At 33.2% G+C, this 16390-nt stretch overlaps 2 protein-coding genes and 1 long non-coding RNA gene across 3 annotated transcripts; 1 reads left to right on the top strand and 2 right to left on the bottom strand.

Annotated features, from left to right (window-relative positions):
• Positions 1 to 1124: 1124 nt before the first annotated feature.
• On the bottom strand, positions 1125 to 9152 carry LOC123662164. Its single transcript, XR_006744444.1, has 3 exons — positions 9017 to 9152; positions 2296 to 2301; positions 1125 to 1135 (listed from the first exon to the last, which is right to left on the bottom strand). It is a non-coding gene; the product is annotated as an uncharacterized LOC123662164 (long non-coding RNA).
• Positions 4021 to 5845, top strand: LOC123662162 (lipopolysaccharide-induced tumor necrosis factor-alpha factor homolog). The gene is made up of 2 exons (XM_045597046.1): positions 4021 to 4587; positions 4662 to 5845. The coding sequence occupies exons 1-2, from the start codon at positions 4178 to 4180 to the stop codon at positions 4774 to 4776; spliced, it is 525 nt and encodes a 174-aa protein (XP_045453002.1). The 5' UTR covers positions 4021 to 4177; the 3' UTR covers positions 4777 to 5845.
• LOC123662163 (NTF2-related export protein) lies at positions 8372 to 9009 on the bottom strand. The gene has a single exon (XM_045597047.1). The coding sequence runs from the start codon at positions 8838 to 8840 to the stop codon at positions 8424 to 8426; it is 417 nt and encodes a 138-aa protein (XP_045453003.1). The 5' UTR covers positions 8841 to 9009; the 3' UTR covers positions 8372 to 8423.
• Positions 9153 to 16390: the final 7238 nt, after the last annotated feature.

Genomic DNA, 16390 nt, shown 5'->3' with positions numbered 1-16390 from the left:
GCTGTCATTGTAACTACTTTTTGTTTAATTTTATTTCTGTTCTGTTGTTTTTTTTTCTTCTTTTTTTACTATGTAAAAGTGTTTGATTATATGTATGCAAGAAGTAATAAATAAAAATAATAATAATAAAATAAAGCGTGCTATCAGGTGTACATGATAACAACCGGGACCGACGGCTTAACGTGCTCTCCGAGGCACGGTGGGGAGACCCACAAGGACTATACAAACACCCAGACCACGGCAAACACCCACCTACTATTAAACGAGCAATTCTTGTATGTATATAATATATAATCTGAATCTAGAAAACGGCTTCAACGATTTTCATGAAATTTAGTATGCCGGGGATTTCGGGGGCGATAAATCGATGTAGCTAGGATTCATTTTTAGGAAATGTCGTTTTATACCTACCTGTTTTTAGGCAATGAAAAAATGGCTAAAATATCGTTAGAATACGAAGATAAATTTCGCAAACGTCAATGAAGTTGCAATAGCTCACGTGGGCAATCTATTGGTCGGGATCGACCGAGAAGCCCACAGGTTCAAATTCTCATGTCTCCAGATCGATTATTTTGTTCCTTTTTTTTTCTCATTGCACTCATGATTTTTTATTTAAATAACAAGTTCATATTTTTTATTATTATGACGGTAAATTCATATTTTATCAATATGTAATTCCTATTTAAATATGATTTCCAAAAAACACGATTTACTAAAAATACCGAGCTAAGTTCGGTCACCCAGGTACCGAAATTGTAAACAGAAAGCTATTTAATGACATATTTAACTAACTTTTAAATAAATGAAGTCGAAAATAATGTGTCAATAAATAATGTAAAAATTCAAAAAGGTACACGTATTAAGCAAGTGCTCTTTATTGCTAGTCTATTCAAAGGCGTCACTTGTTATATCTTTTAAAATAAAATTTTATTTTTTTATTCAGTCCACTTGGTTTATCTTTTCTTGTACTTCTGTCTTTAGCACGATAGTTTACGTTCGACGTAAATCAACATTTTGATATTCGCCAAAATTAAGTGTCCTTACTATAAATGCGCCTGCGTAGTGCTAATAGCCACTAATGCTTATTACACACAACCAATAAAATTGGTTATTTCATATAATAAATATATGACATCTTAAATAAAGACTCGATTGAGAAGGGATGCTGCTACTATTTTTCAGTATGCTTCAGCCTGTAATATCCCACTGCTGGGCATAGGCCTCAGTTGAAAACGTTGAAAAGTGTTCAAAAAAAGAAAAAATGAGTGGTATGAGGTACCTCAATCTGAACATCTGTATTTGTAATACAGATGTTTGCCTTGGTCTGGGTGCTTATACTCGTAAAAAGAAAATGGAAGGTGTTGTGCTGCGGAAAGTGCTACGAGAAAAGTTAAATCTAAAAAATCTCAAAATATTTCTGAATTACATTAACTCGCGCTTACTATTAATAAAAAGATATAAATAATAATCTACTATTTTCCTCATCGTCGTCGGTAAATTGTATGCAAAAGTGTTGATTGAGAGGGTTGTGAATGAAACAGACGATAAAGTATAGGATACACAAGCAGGATTTAGAAAGGGAATGGGATGTACGGATCAGGTCTTTTCTTTGCGGTGCATAGCCGAAAAGTGTTTGGAAAAAACAAAAAAGTCTATTGCGCGTTCGTGGATTTGCAAAAGGCCTATGATAGAGTGATGAGGAATGAATTGTGGTCAGCATTGTCTGTGAACGGTATGGTAACTGATATGAGTGGAGCCTTTGTAAGAAAGGGAATGAAGATGTATGTAAAGAAGACGAAAGTGATGGTGTTTGAAAGAGATGAGGCAGTGACAGACTGCAATATCGTGATTGGAGATGAACAAATTGAGCAGGTGAATGAGTTTGTGTATCGGGGTTCAAGTTTACAAGAGATAGAAAGTGTGAGAGTGATATTGAAAGAAGAGTGAATGCAGGAAACAGGGTGAATGGAGCTTTGCACTCCTTTATGAGCAGTCGGGAGGTGTCTAACAAGGCTCGTTTGGCTGTGCATGAGGGGGTGTTGGTTCCGACACTCATGTACGGAAGTGAAAATTGGGTATGGCAGAAGAAACATGAAAGCAGAATAAATGTGCTTGAGATGAGATCGTTAAGAAGTATGATAGGAGGATAAGGAAACGTTGTGGTCTGAAAGAAGATGTAGTGACAAAAATTGAGAAAGGTGTGCTCAAATGGCTTGGTCATGTCGAGATGAGTGAAGAACGATTGACGAAAAAAGTGTATAAGGCGAGTGTGGATGGAAGGGTTGGAAGGGGTACGCGGGCCTAGGCGGACGTTTCGAAACCAAATAAGGGACGTTTTGAAAAAAGGCCAGGTCAAGAGTACCCTAAACCGAAGAGCATGTATGATGGGAATAATGAAAGTGGACGAAGCAAAAGAAGTATGTAAGGATCGCAGCAAGTGGAAAGAAGTGGTCTCTGCCTACCCCTACGGGAAAGAGGCGTTATTATATATATGTATGTATGTATGTACTATTTTAGAACACAAAGAAACATTCTAAACATACGTTTAACTTAAATAATTTAATTTTTCAATATTCAACATGTTTTCTTTGTAATTTATACCATTTTAATAAATAATATCTTTCATAATAATTTGTTAATTATTTTTTTCATCAAGTATATTTATCGTGAGACTAAAATTAATAGGCAGCAATAGCAATTTTTTGACACATTTTAACTAGTACAATTTTAAGGCAATTTGTTGTTACTTACTTTGTTTATTTAAAAACTTTTTTCCAGCATATATCTTTTTTTTCACCGAATAAAATGGTACGGTCTCTTATAATTTTGATATTTCATGAATACCACATGTTTTTAGCTTTGCAGATTATCTCTTGACCTTTTCTATATTGTTGGGTTTACAGCACTTGAAAAAGTTCTATGAATTTCCTAAAACTTTTATTAAATTCCACGTTTCTCAGAAGATTTTTTTCCAGAACTGTCAATAACACGAAAACTTCCCGCGTAAGGATTTAAGCAAGTACTTCTTATAAATGGTGAGCCCACCGGCAAAAATTCTGTCAGCTTTTTTATATATATATAACTAGTTCGGCAAACAAGCGAACGGCTCACCTGATGGTAAGCGACTACCATAGCTTATAGACGCCTGCAACACCAGAAGCAAGCGCGTTGCCGACCCTATCCCCAATCCCCCTCAGGAGCTCTGGTTACCTTACTCACCAACAGGAACACTTGCTTGAAAATAGTATTATTTAGCTGTGATCTTCTGTTAGGTCTAGGTAGTACCACAGTCGGGCTGCTTCATATTTTGAGCAAGAAATTGCCTGCTGTGCCCCACTTCAGTTAAAAATCCCCTAAATTGAGACCATTCGTTCAACATTACATTCGGACTCCTTGTATACTTTGTGATTATTATGAAACTTAACGTTAAAAAATGTTTGCGTTACCTAATTACCGTTAAAAATTTTAACAATATAAACTATCGAAAGTAATAATGTTTGCTCGCAAACGAAAAAAAAACCGACTGCATTTGCATAGACAAGGAATACAACGCAAGTTTACGAAAAAAATTAACAAACGCACTAGTCGTCACTACGATATTCAAGGCTTCATCTCGATTTCTCTGGGATTCCATCATTAGATCCTGGTTTCCTTATCATGGTACCACTCTTGGGATATCGCCTTTTCAACAAAAAAAGAATTATCAAAATCGGTTCATAAACGACGAAGTTATCCCTGAACGTACATAATATTTCCTCCTTCTTTTTTGAAGTCGGCTAAAAATTAACGCTGTTTACCGGTATTTTAAAATGGTAATTGGTAACGTTACCAAGCCCTTGCAGAGACCTTCTGTGTTAGTAAATAGATAGCAATCTCTAATAGGCAAATACCTTAAATATTTTTTTAATAAATCGAGTAACTTTGTATTTGACAAATGAACTCGATTTATAATTTTTTTTTTCGTAGTCCTGAATGAATGAGTACTGAATTCTCTAATAAAAGACTGGGTACATCACTACATTTGACATTTAATTGTGTTTAGTTGTCCCATGATCCAAACGTAATTTACATCGTAATTTATAATTTTATATTATTCGTCGAACACACATTGAACCTTATACCTCAACGAAAGTGTTGTTTTATGGTTATTTTTGTGTAAAGCGATAATAAGTAAATTATGGCTACCAATTTTCCTCCAAATACTTCAAACGTGCAATCTAGTGCTCCAAACGATCTTCCACCGCCTTATTCTGCTGTCGTAGGTAATCCTCAATATGGATTTGTTGCGCCTTCGAATGAACCTTTTCCTGCTGCTGGTGGAGCTTATCCTCAACCAAAACAATTTACTCCAGTAGGAGTTTATCCCCATCCAACGGTTATTACCTCTGCTCAGCCTCAAACAGGAAATGTTCCTCCTCCGCCTCCTGGTTTGTCTGTCCCGATCGGTGTAGTGATGCCTCCGGCAGTCGGTAGTGAACCAATGACTGTAACATGCTATAACTGTGGGAAAGTTGTAACTACAAGGGTGACTTACACAACCGCTTGGCACACTCACCTTGTTGCTGGATCAATTTGTGTAACTACAATGTAAGTATATATGATGTCTTTTTATGTTTTAATATGTATCTTTGCAAAAGTGGAATAACATTGTGTTTTTGCAGGGTTTGTTCATTGTGCTGCCTTGGTCTCATACCTTACTGCTTTGATTCATTCAAGGATGCAGAACACTACTGTCCTAACTGCAATACTTTTATTGGCAAAAGTAACAAATGTTAGTGAGTCTAAATATGTAGAACATATGATATGGGTATATTCCTCAGTGTTCGAGATTGCAACTGTAATAACATTATATGCATTTGCACAGTATTTGTTTACTTTATAATATTTAATATGTATTTTTAAATACAAAATGAAATTTAAAAAACACTGAGGGATTCAAATTTTCCAGTTACCTTTTTGAACTACTGAACACTTGCTGTAAATATAAAAAGGAAAATATTTATTGTACAAAGGGTTTTAGAAACATTAAATGTCATACATTTTAAATAATATATTTGGCACATGTCAATTACTGCCATGCTGTTATTGGTGCCATTTTTCATAATGCTGCAATTAATAGTAGTACAATCATCAAGTTTTGTGCCTAAAAAAAATTATAATGATGTATATTTATTTATGTTATAAAAATATTTCAAGTAGTAGCGGTTGTAGATATTTGGTTTCTAATGTGCTTTTATATTTAATTTAAAGTTAAGATAGTTGAATAAGATGCTATTTTTGTACTGTGCAAAAATGTAGTTTTTGTACTAGCAGATATGTAATTTAAAATGAATTTATCTTATTTGTCTTCCTTTTTAGTTTTGAAAATACCAAAACTTAAAAACTGTAACAATATCCTAATTTCTTTTAAAACAAAAACTGCATGTAATGATTTTTTTATTTCTTATAAAATAAACTGTGATATTGTTCCATAAACTTTGTACAATACTAACAAAATATTTTTACTAAATTTTACATATGGTTATATTTATTTGTTCTTCAAAACCACTTTTTTATTACATTTCGGTGATGATGTTTAGTTTTAGCTAGTGACTGTGTAGAAAAAATTAAATCCGTTACATACTAATAAACCGTATGTGGTTGAATTTTCTTTAATCTGCATTTCTACTACAAAAAAATAATTGACCAAACTTAAGACAAGTCACTATGTAATGATTCAAAACAATAGGTATAATTGACCTATTGCTTTATTTTCATTTTGTCATATTTACTGTGTCATGATCCATATATGTTAATTTTTTGATAAATTTGTATCTTATAGGAAAAATATAAATGTTGCAATAAATTTTTAAATATTTTATTATTAGTCATTGTATAAATTGTAGTTGTTCTTTTTTTGTTTGTATACCTTAAAAATATGCTTTGTAATTGTATAAAATATTACAATAAACATAAGTAAATAATCACATTATTATTATTATAATACTAGCTGAGCCCATAAATGTTGTTTTGCCATATATGTTTTTAACCTCCTTAACCCCATCCCCCCCTTATAACTTAGAGGTATGAAAAATAGACGTTGGCCGATTCTCAGACCTACCCGATATGCACACAAAATTTTATAAAAAATCGGTCCGTCCGTTTTGGAAGAGTATTTTAACTAACATTGTGAAGCGAGAATTTTATATATAAGATATACCTTATTATAAATATTATTATATAATTTTATTTCAAACCACCGGACAGACTTCGTTCTTTCAAAAGTTAATAGTAATTTTATTTTTTATTTTTTTGGTATTTAAATCTTCCGTCGGCCTTAAGGAACATACAAAAAATAAATTAGCTGAATCAGTCGAGCCATTCTCGAGTTATGCGCTTAGCAATAGTCATTTTTATTTATATAGATACAATTTATTGATAATGATTAGAATACAAAACTTTTCCACAAATCTCTAAACCCTTTCTGTACCTTATAAATTTATAATGTTTCATTATTTATCAATCTCTGTACTAAATAGTGAAATGGCCAAACGAATACGTTAAAAAAAAGTTTCTACATAATATTTATTAGTCAGTATTGATAAGATAATGTAAATCGGTCTCTGATAAGCATTGTTGTTTGAAGTACTGATCTATATGTCGGTTTTGTGAAAAAGAGTAATTTATTGTAAAGAAAAAGAAACAGTATTTGTGACGTAAATAGTATTTATCTCTAAGTGTACATATGTCAGCATCACGAACTGCACCTCAGGAATTTGAAATGGAACCAGTGAGTCATTCTCACATTCCTCCACCACCACCCTACACGGTGACAGATCCAACGCAATCTGCAGTAACTACTGAGCCCGTTCCTGTTGTACACCGAACAATTATAGTACAGCAGATATTTAGAGACAAGCCAGTAATAGTCACTTGTCCAAGTTGCCACAAAAGAAATCCAACTACAATTAAATACATTAACTCTCAAAAGACACATTTAATAGCAGGATTCATTTTTGGTCTAACAATGTAAGTATTCAAGATAATAATTTGTTTATTACATATTTTTATAAAAAGTAATCTTTAATCTGGGGTGGCAAACAAGCTCACAGTTGGGACTAGTGGTAAGCGTATACTGCAGCTTATGAATGCCTGCAACACCAGGAACACTGCAAATGCGTTGCTGACTACCACCCCTTCCCCAGGAGCTCTGGCTACCTCGCTCACCACAGGAATATAACACTTCTTGATAGCAGTAATATGTGGCTGTGGTCTTCTGTAAGTTTGAGGTACTTCCCCAATCAGGCTGGTCTAAATTTTGAGTAAAATATTTTCTGCTGTATACTACCTCGATAAAAATTATTTTTTGTAAGACCTGTTATGCATTATAGATATTTTGTTTCAGGTGGTGTTTACTCTGCTGTCTTGGTGCAATTCCTTACATGATGAACTCGCTAAAAACAGCTGACCACTACTGTTCTAATTGTAATTATTATTTAGGTAGTTATTCAAAACTTTAATGAAGATTACTAATAATTTAAACAGTTTTTAATCGACTTCAAAAAAAGGAGGAGGTTACTCAATTCGACCATATGTATATATATATATATATATGTGTATTTGGGGATAACTCCGTCGTTTATGAACCGATTTTGATAATTCTTTTTTTGTTGGGAAGAAGACATCCCTAGTTTGGTACCATGATAAGGAAACCAGGATTTGATGATGGGATCCCAGAGAAACCGAGGGAAACTTTCGAAAATCCGCATATCTTTTTACTGGGTGTACCGATTTTAATAATGTTTAATTTAATCGAAAGCCGATGTTTATCATGTGGTCACATTTAAATTTCATCGAGATCTGATTACAACTTTTGGAGTAATCTTTGATAATGCGTATTTACTTCACTATTTTTTCGTCTACCTACTTTGTATTACTTCTCGATATAATTGAAGTCGGTTTTTCTTCATTTGCCTGCAAACACAATTATAATAATTCAACTTTACATATAATATATATATATATATATATATTATATGTAAAGTTGATACATATAATATATGTTGTTACATATAATATATATATATATATATATATATTTAGTTTTATAATAAATAAATCTTATTATTATTATGAATATTACTAGTTGCATCCAATGGTAGTCTGGAAAAAGATTGCTATAAAACAATAGGACCACCAATTGTAATATGTTTACATATCTTTATATTTGTGTTTTTTTTTTCCTAAAAAGTGGTGTACAATTGAGTGTTAAACAATAAGAAGTATATCCTATATGTATATGCATGACAAATATTACAAGTACTTAAATGTGTCATTGGTTTAATAAACAATCATGTAGATATAAATAAATGATGTCAAATAAACAAAATAAAAAAATATATAATATCTTTATTTCTTCAAAGTTGAAAATAATGCTTATAGGTCTAGTTACTATGAGGGACTTGTAATCTAAAACAGTCCGATGCTATTTTCCATTTGCCCTCAACGGCAACAATTAGGAATGTTTGTTGAAATGGTTTCTTAACATCATCATTCTGGTACGTAACGTCTCCACAAGCTTGTATCAGATATGTTAATTTGTTTGAGACTAAATTCTCGGATATCGGCTGTGCATCTAATGTTTTTAATACGTGATTGCTGCCTGGCAAATCCATTAGAAACTTCTGAATTTTATCATTTCCATTTATACCGTTTCCATTCCATACCAACAGTCCTGTGTCCAAGTATAATTTTGAGGTTAAATGTCTACTGTTGTCTACTTGTTTGTAGAAAACTCTTGTAAATTCTTCTGCAGTTTCGCACGCATTGTCAACATTCTTTAAAGTAACCTCACTTGCCATTTTTAAATAGTTATTCTTGAGCTAATCTGGCTAACTGCAATAAACACTTTATTTTTGTCACTGCTTGTAAAAGCTTGCTGTGTTGCTGCTGAAAAAACATTCAAATAATTTACAATACTCTATTTTTTGTCATATCCCCACCATGAAGAAAGTAAATAAATACCAGATGTCCAGACAGTGTTGCCGTTTTAGCCATTTTATGGCTAGATCTAGCGGATTTTCAACGGTTTTAGCCAAAAAACAATCCATTTTAGCCACCAAAATAAATCTAGCTACTTCTGGCTGCTTTTTAGATTGTTACTACATACATATTTTTATTACTATAAAGTCTACCGACTAATACATACCACCATACGGTACCAATACTACCAAACTAAAATACATAGCTAATTTTAGGCAACACCAATAATGTCAAAATGTCAAACGGAGCGCAATAATGTTAATGTTTACGCATACGCAATACGCATTTTTTTAAATTAAAGCGTGTGAAACCGCGGGGCACAGCTAGTATATTATAGTTAGTAATTCAAAGTAAAGTAAAGTCGTCGTAGTTTTTTTAGGTGTATTTCAAAACTAATTCGTTCCAATTAAGCATGAGCACAATTTAGTATTGTGCTCCACTGAGTCACATTATGCTCTGTAATTGGAAAACGCACACTTTAGCCACTTCTAGCGGAATTTCGAAAGTGATTTATTTACAAAACTGGCAACTTTTTTCTTTGATGTAGCCACAAACTAGATTGTCCTAACGGCAACACTGTGTCCAGATCAATTGATTGATTGGTCTTTCAGTTCTTTGCGTGGCTTTTAGTTGTGTCAGTTTGACATATCATTTCGCCAATGTCACGTGGGATGGAGAACACACGAAGCCTGAAGGAGATTGTTCGGTGGATTTGAGAATACAAGTTTAAATATTTATATATAATTCTTTGACGATTAGCAGGAAAGTGGACATAGGGTGCCAATCAAACCACCAATTGCAAATTCATGCGACGTTTCGATCCTTTATTGGACCATCATCAGGCATCTACAAAATACAAAACATTGAAGAAAGCTGTACCCAATTAATCCACAACAACAACAAAACAAAAGAACCACATCATCAGTACCTTCACATACAGTAGTCAATAGACATCTCCCTGTCAAAGCTCCTTCACTATGTAAGATTCTAAACCCAAATACATTATATATTATTTTTAAGTTATGTTTTAAACTGTAATCTATAAATTTTGAAAATTTAAACTAAAACATTTGAATTTAATAGGTAACAATATGCACAATTTTAAGTTATTAAGTTTTTGATTTTTTAAACCATATATAATATATATATATATATATATATATATATATATATATATATATATTCCGTTCTTTTGGAAGAGTCTTATTTGGTAAACAAACCGCTGTCAATCGTAGTTCACGTTTTTTACGCATTTATCACTCACTTTTACAACACATTCGCTTAAGGACATTTGTAAAACTCCATTTACTATTTATTTCACTTAAAAACAAATATCAATTTATCATTTTAAACCATTTTTAAACACATAAAAACTACTAAAATACGAATTCCGAGAGTACAGATAACTAATATTTTCGAATATGACATTTCAATATCTTTCTTTAATAGGCAAATAGGGATGTGGTCAGAATATTTTTAGAGGTAAATGAGTATAAGTGAACAAAGAACAACACGGAGGGGAGTAGCCATTTACAGGCGTTCCCCTCTGTCTAGGTATAAGGCCAAATGGCCATATGCGTACAATAAAAGTAGTTGCAGCCGCACTGATCACTAGACTAAATCTAGTTGCGCGATTAAATCAACGTCCTCCAAAAAATGCCAAATTGTTCTGTTTTTTGCTGCAAAAAGAGATCTGCCACGTCAAATTTACTAAAACATGGCGTTACCTTTCATACGTAAGTATTTTTTTAATCACATTATTACTTGTATACTTCTTTTAAACCTTTTTTAAACTTAAAAATTACAAATATTATCGGTCGTGTTGACTCGATTTGTTTACCAACACAGGCCGCTCGCCCTCATACAATATGCGGATCGGTCGAGCGACTGATCGGAGTCTATTTCCGAGAAGTCGTTACTGGTTTGTTTGTAGATAGTTATCGATAAAAACGGCAAAGGCAAAAGAGGAGACAGACATTTTTGAGATTTTAATTTATTTAAAATATTATGTTGCTAGCTTTTTTTAATAAACATAGTTATATAATAAAATTGCATTAAATTAAATATAAAACACGAGTTGAAAGCTCAATTGAAGTTGAGTCAAAAAACGAGAGTTATGAGTCTTAACACATTTTACTGGAATTACTTAATGTGAACCTCGACCATAATGTTTTATATAAAAATTTGGCAGGTTTTCTAAAAATCCAAAATTAAGGGATACATAGAAAAAAATTGTGATAAGACTAACCTGGACGCCCACAAAAAATAGTGTAATTTGTTCAGATCATATCAATACCACTAGCTTTCAAGTGTTGGTGAACAATAGAAGGATTAGTCGAGGGCACCAAACCAACACTAACGCCACACTGTTTTTGTCCCGTAAGTTTTTTTTGTCTCATGTAGAAGGTAATCACGATATGGTTCACCTTAGTCATAGTAGTGAAATGAAGCTTAGATTTATCAACTTTGAAAATTAACAATGTTAAATCCACCCTTTCAGAGTCATCAACAAATCATTCAATCTAGCAGATGACAGGCTATCATCTTATGATGCCATTAGTACTACGCTCCCTATTCCTGATTCGTTGACATCACCGTGTACATCATCAACTCCTCAAAATGTGGGTTAACTTTAAATCGTTTATTGTACACTGGCATTGTTTGGCACAACAACGTTGCACCAAACGTATTGTAGCATAATTATAATAGTTAGACATATGCTGTCGCCTGTAGCGACACTTATTAACCGACTTCCAAAAAGGGAGGAGGTTCTCAATTCGACTGTATTTTTTTATGTATGTTACTTCAGAACTTTTGACTGGGTGGACCGATTCTGATGATTTTTAATTTAACAGAAAGCTGATGTTTATCATGTGGTCGCGTTCAAATTTCATCGAGATATAATAACAACTTTTTGAGTAACCTTTGATAACGCGTATATATTACGTATCAATGTATTACTTGTCGATGTAATTAAAGTCAGTTTTTTTTTCATTTGCGAGCAAATACAATTATTGTAGATAATGATGTGTTCTACAAAGTCTTACTACATTACATATTTCTATTATCATTAGTTTTTGCAGCGCACGCAATGTATGGAATTTTTTAGGTTATTTTTTTATCCCTTGGGTTACATTATTGGAGTTTTAGTAAGGATCCCTAATATTTTTGAAAACATAGTATAACCTATGTCGCTCAGGGATAGTGTAGCTTTTCAACGGTGAAATAATTATTTGAATCGGTCCAGTAGTTTCGGAGCCAATTCAATACTAACAAACAAACAATCAAATCTTTACTCTTTAAAATCGTTTATTTTACATGTCGTTTGATTTCTAGTATAATAAATATTAACTCTATTTTTATAATAACATCTTACCTTTGTATCACTTTAAAAACCTTATTTCCCTAACGGAGTACTCGAATTTATCGATAATGCATATCGACAGTTGTTACAACCACGGCTGTAAGCAACTTGTCAGTGTAGTTGCGGCGTGTCATTATACTGTAATGACACAGAATGTATCTATGTGTGTGTGAAAAATGTAAGTGTGTTTTTAATTTAGTATGTGTGAGTTTCGTAGTGACAGACAATTATTTTTGTGTGGGAATTAAATAAAGTAAGCATGTGTGTAATTTCTCCCCGCAAAAAATGACAGACAGTGTTGTATCGGTAACAAACGCAATGGCTACTCCCCTCCGTGTTGCTCTATGTTCAGCAGGGATACCTGCTAAAAAGTACTTATCGAGTAAAAGTATCGAACGCAAAGTATCGAATGCAAAGTATCGAGCACAAAAGTATGGGTATCGAATGGAAATGTACTCGATACCACAAAGTATCGATACTTTTTTCGTGTTCCTAATATTCTAATTGTATATATATATATATTTAATATATAAAATTTTTGTGTCATGGTGTTAAACATTGAACTCCTCCGAAACGGCTCGACAGATTTCAAAACCTAATAATATATTGAATATTTTTGCTAAGAATTAGTAGAGGTTACAGAATTACGAAAAAAAAAAAAAAAAAAAAAAAAATATATATATATATATATATATATATATATATATATATAAATCGAGCATCGAGCATAAAAGGCAACAAATTTATATTTCGTTTATGTGAAATGGTCGGTAAAAAAGACGCCTGTTGGGGCCAGTGCCCTGTGCCGTAATGGTTAGGGAAAACTGGTGCCCGATGCTGGTTAATGAAGTGGACTGTATTTTTTTTTGTATCGTATATTGTTGCTTAAAATATAAAAATATATAAAACTATGGACGGCTTGGCGTCGCGGATAAAGAAAATATTAATGTTGACGGCTCGGCGTCGCGGATGACAATTTAATTCGTCGGCGCTGCGCTCGCATCGTCGCCGGCACTCCCCGCCCCTTGCGTCGCGCGCGCCCCACGCGATCATCAGGCGCGCGCGTACTCAAACATACTCCCCGCGTTGAAGAGTCGTCTTCAATATTTACAGTCGGCGGGGGGGGGGGGCATATATCATGTTGAAGACTCGTCTGATTGCGACCTTCCTGGTGCGAATGTCTGCCACCCTTGCAACTCCATCTTCACCCGGAAGCACTTGAAGAATTCGCCCCAGCAACCACAAACTTCTTCTATACTATTCAGTCAAATTCTTCCTATTTTTATACACTTATTAAATGCACATTAAGAATATGGCTTTCATAATTTTACAAGGATTATACATACAGTTATAAAATCGGACAGAATTATATTCCGTTAATAATTTTCTTATATGCATAAATCAAACGTGAACTTCTGTACGACGATAAAAATCTAAAAATATTAGAAAAGTTTTTATAAAAATAAAACAATTTATCAAAACCAGTCTTTCTATCCAAATTTAGTAATCTTTTCTAAAAATCCAAATTTAAGGGATACATGGAAAAAATGTAATAACAGATTAACCTGGATGCCCACAAAAAATAGTGTAATTTGTTCAGATCATATCAATACCATTAGCTTTCAAGTGTTGGTGAACAATAGAAGGATTAGTCGAGGGCACCAAACCAACACTAACGCCACACTGTTTTTGTCCCGTAAGTTTTTTTTGTCTCATGTAGAAGGTCATCACGATATGGTTCACCTTAGTCATAGTAGTGAAATGAAGCTTAGATTTATCAACTTTGAAAATTAACAATGTTAAATCCACCCTTTCAGAGTCATCAACAAATCATTCAATCTAGCAGATGACAGGCTATCATCTTATGATGCCATTAGTACTACGCTCCCTATTCCTGATTCGTTGACATCACCGTGTACATCATCAACTCCTCAAAATGTGGGTTAACTTTAAATCGTTTATTGTACACTGGCATTGTTTGGCACAACAACGTTGCACCAAACGTATTGTAGCATAATTATAATAGTTAGACATATGCTGTCGCCTGTCGCGACACTTATTAACCGACTTCCAAAAAGGGAGGAGGTTCTCAATTCGACTGTATTTTTTTATGTATGTTACTTCAGAACTTTTGACTGGGTGGACCGATTCTGATGATTTTTAATTTAACAGAAAGCTGATGTTTATCATGTGGTCGCGTTCAAATTTCATCGAGATATAATAACAACTTTTTGAGTAACCTTTGATAACGCGTATATATTACGTATCAATGTATTACTTGTCGATGTAATTAAAGTCAGTTTTTTTTTTTCGTTTGCGAGCAAATACAATTATTGTAGATAATGATGTGTTCTACAAAGTCTTACTACATTACATATTTCTATTATCATTAGTTTTTGCAGCGCACGCAATGTATGGAATTTTTTAGGTTATTTTTTTATCCCTTGGGTTACATTATTGGAGTTTTAGTAAGGAACCCTAATATTTTTGAAAATATAGTATAACCTATGACGCTCAAAGATAGTGCAGCTTCTCAACGGTGAAATAATTTTTTGAATCGGTCCAGTAGTTTCGGAGCCTATTCAATGCTAACAAACAAACAATCAAATCTTTACTCTTTAAAATCGTTTATTTTACATGTCGTTTGATTTCTAGTATAATAAATATTAAGTCTATTTTTATAATAACATCTTACCTTTGTATCACTTTAATCTTTAAAAACCTTATTTCCCTAACCGAGTACTCGAATTTATCGATAATGCATATCGACAGTTGTTACAACCACGGCTGTAAGCAACTTGTCAGTGTAGTTGCGGCGTGTCATTATACTGTAATGACACAGAATGTATCTATGTGTGTGTGAAAAATGTAAGTGTGTTTTTAATTTAGTATGTGTGAGTTTCGTAGTGACAGACGATTATTTTTGTGTGGGAATTAAATAAAGTAAGCATGTGTGTAATTTCTCCCCGCAAAAAATGACAGACAGTGTTGTATCGGTAACAAACGCAATGGCTACTCCCCTCCGTGTTGCTCTATGTTCAGCAGGGATACCTGCTAAAAAGTACTTATCGAGTAAAAGTATCGAACGCAAAGTATCGAATGCAAAGTATCGAGTACAAAAGTATGGGTATCGAATGGAAATGTACTCGATACCACAAAGTATCGATACTTTTTTCGTGTTCCTAATATTCTAATTGTATATATATATATTTAATATATAAAATTTTTGTGTCATGGTGTTAAACATTGAACTCCTCCGAAACGGCTCGACCGATTTTAATAAAATTTTGTGGGCATATCGGGTAGGCCTGAGAATCGGCTAACATCTATTTTTCATACCGCTAAGTTATAAGGAGGGGGGGTTTAAGTGGGTTAATAAGATATATGGCAAAGCAACGTTTGCGGGGTCAGCTAGTAAAATATGTAAATATTACAATGTATATTCTATTTTTTTGGAATAGTCCTAAATAGTAAACAAATATGGCGTACTTCCGACCACAGACAATAGAGTAATATTGTAAGTATAGTAAAGTGACACAAAGAGCAAATGATTGAACAATATTAATAAGCCATAGACGAATATAAAATTCATTTTATGATCAAATATTAACGCTAACATATCGCTAAAATGATTTCAAAACCTAATAATATATTGAATATTTTTGCTAAGAATTAGTAGAGGTTACAGAATTACGAAAATATATATATATATATATATATATATATATATATAAATCGAGCATCGAGCATAAAAGGCAACAAATTTATATTTCGTTTATGTGAAATGGTCGGTAAAAAAGACGCCTGTTGGGGCCAGTGCCCTGTGCCGTAATGGTTAGGGAAAACTGGTGCCCGATGCTGGTTAATGAAGTGGACTGTATTTTTTTTTTTGTATCGTATATTGTTGCTTAAAATATAAAAATATATAAAATTATGGACGGCTTGGCGTCGCGGATAAAGAAAATATTAATGTTGACGGCTCGGCGTCGCGGATGACAATTTAAT

The sequence above is a fragment of the Melitaea cinxia genome, chromosome 18 (assembly GCF_905220565.1).
Source record: "Melitaea cinxia chromosome 18, ilMelCinx1.1, whole genome shotgun sequence".
NCBI classification, from domain to species: domain Eukaryota; kingdom Metazoa; phylum Arthropoda; class Insecta; order Lepidoptera; family Nymphalidae; genus Melitaea; species Melitaea cinxia.
This window is presented reverse-complemented; position numbering and strand designations above follow the sequence as displayed.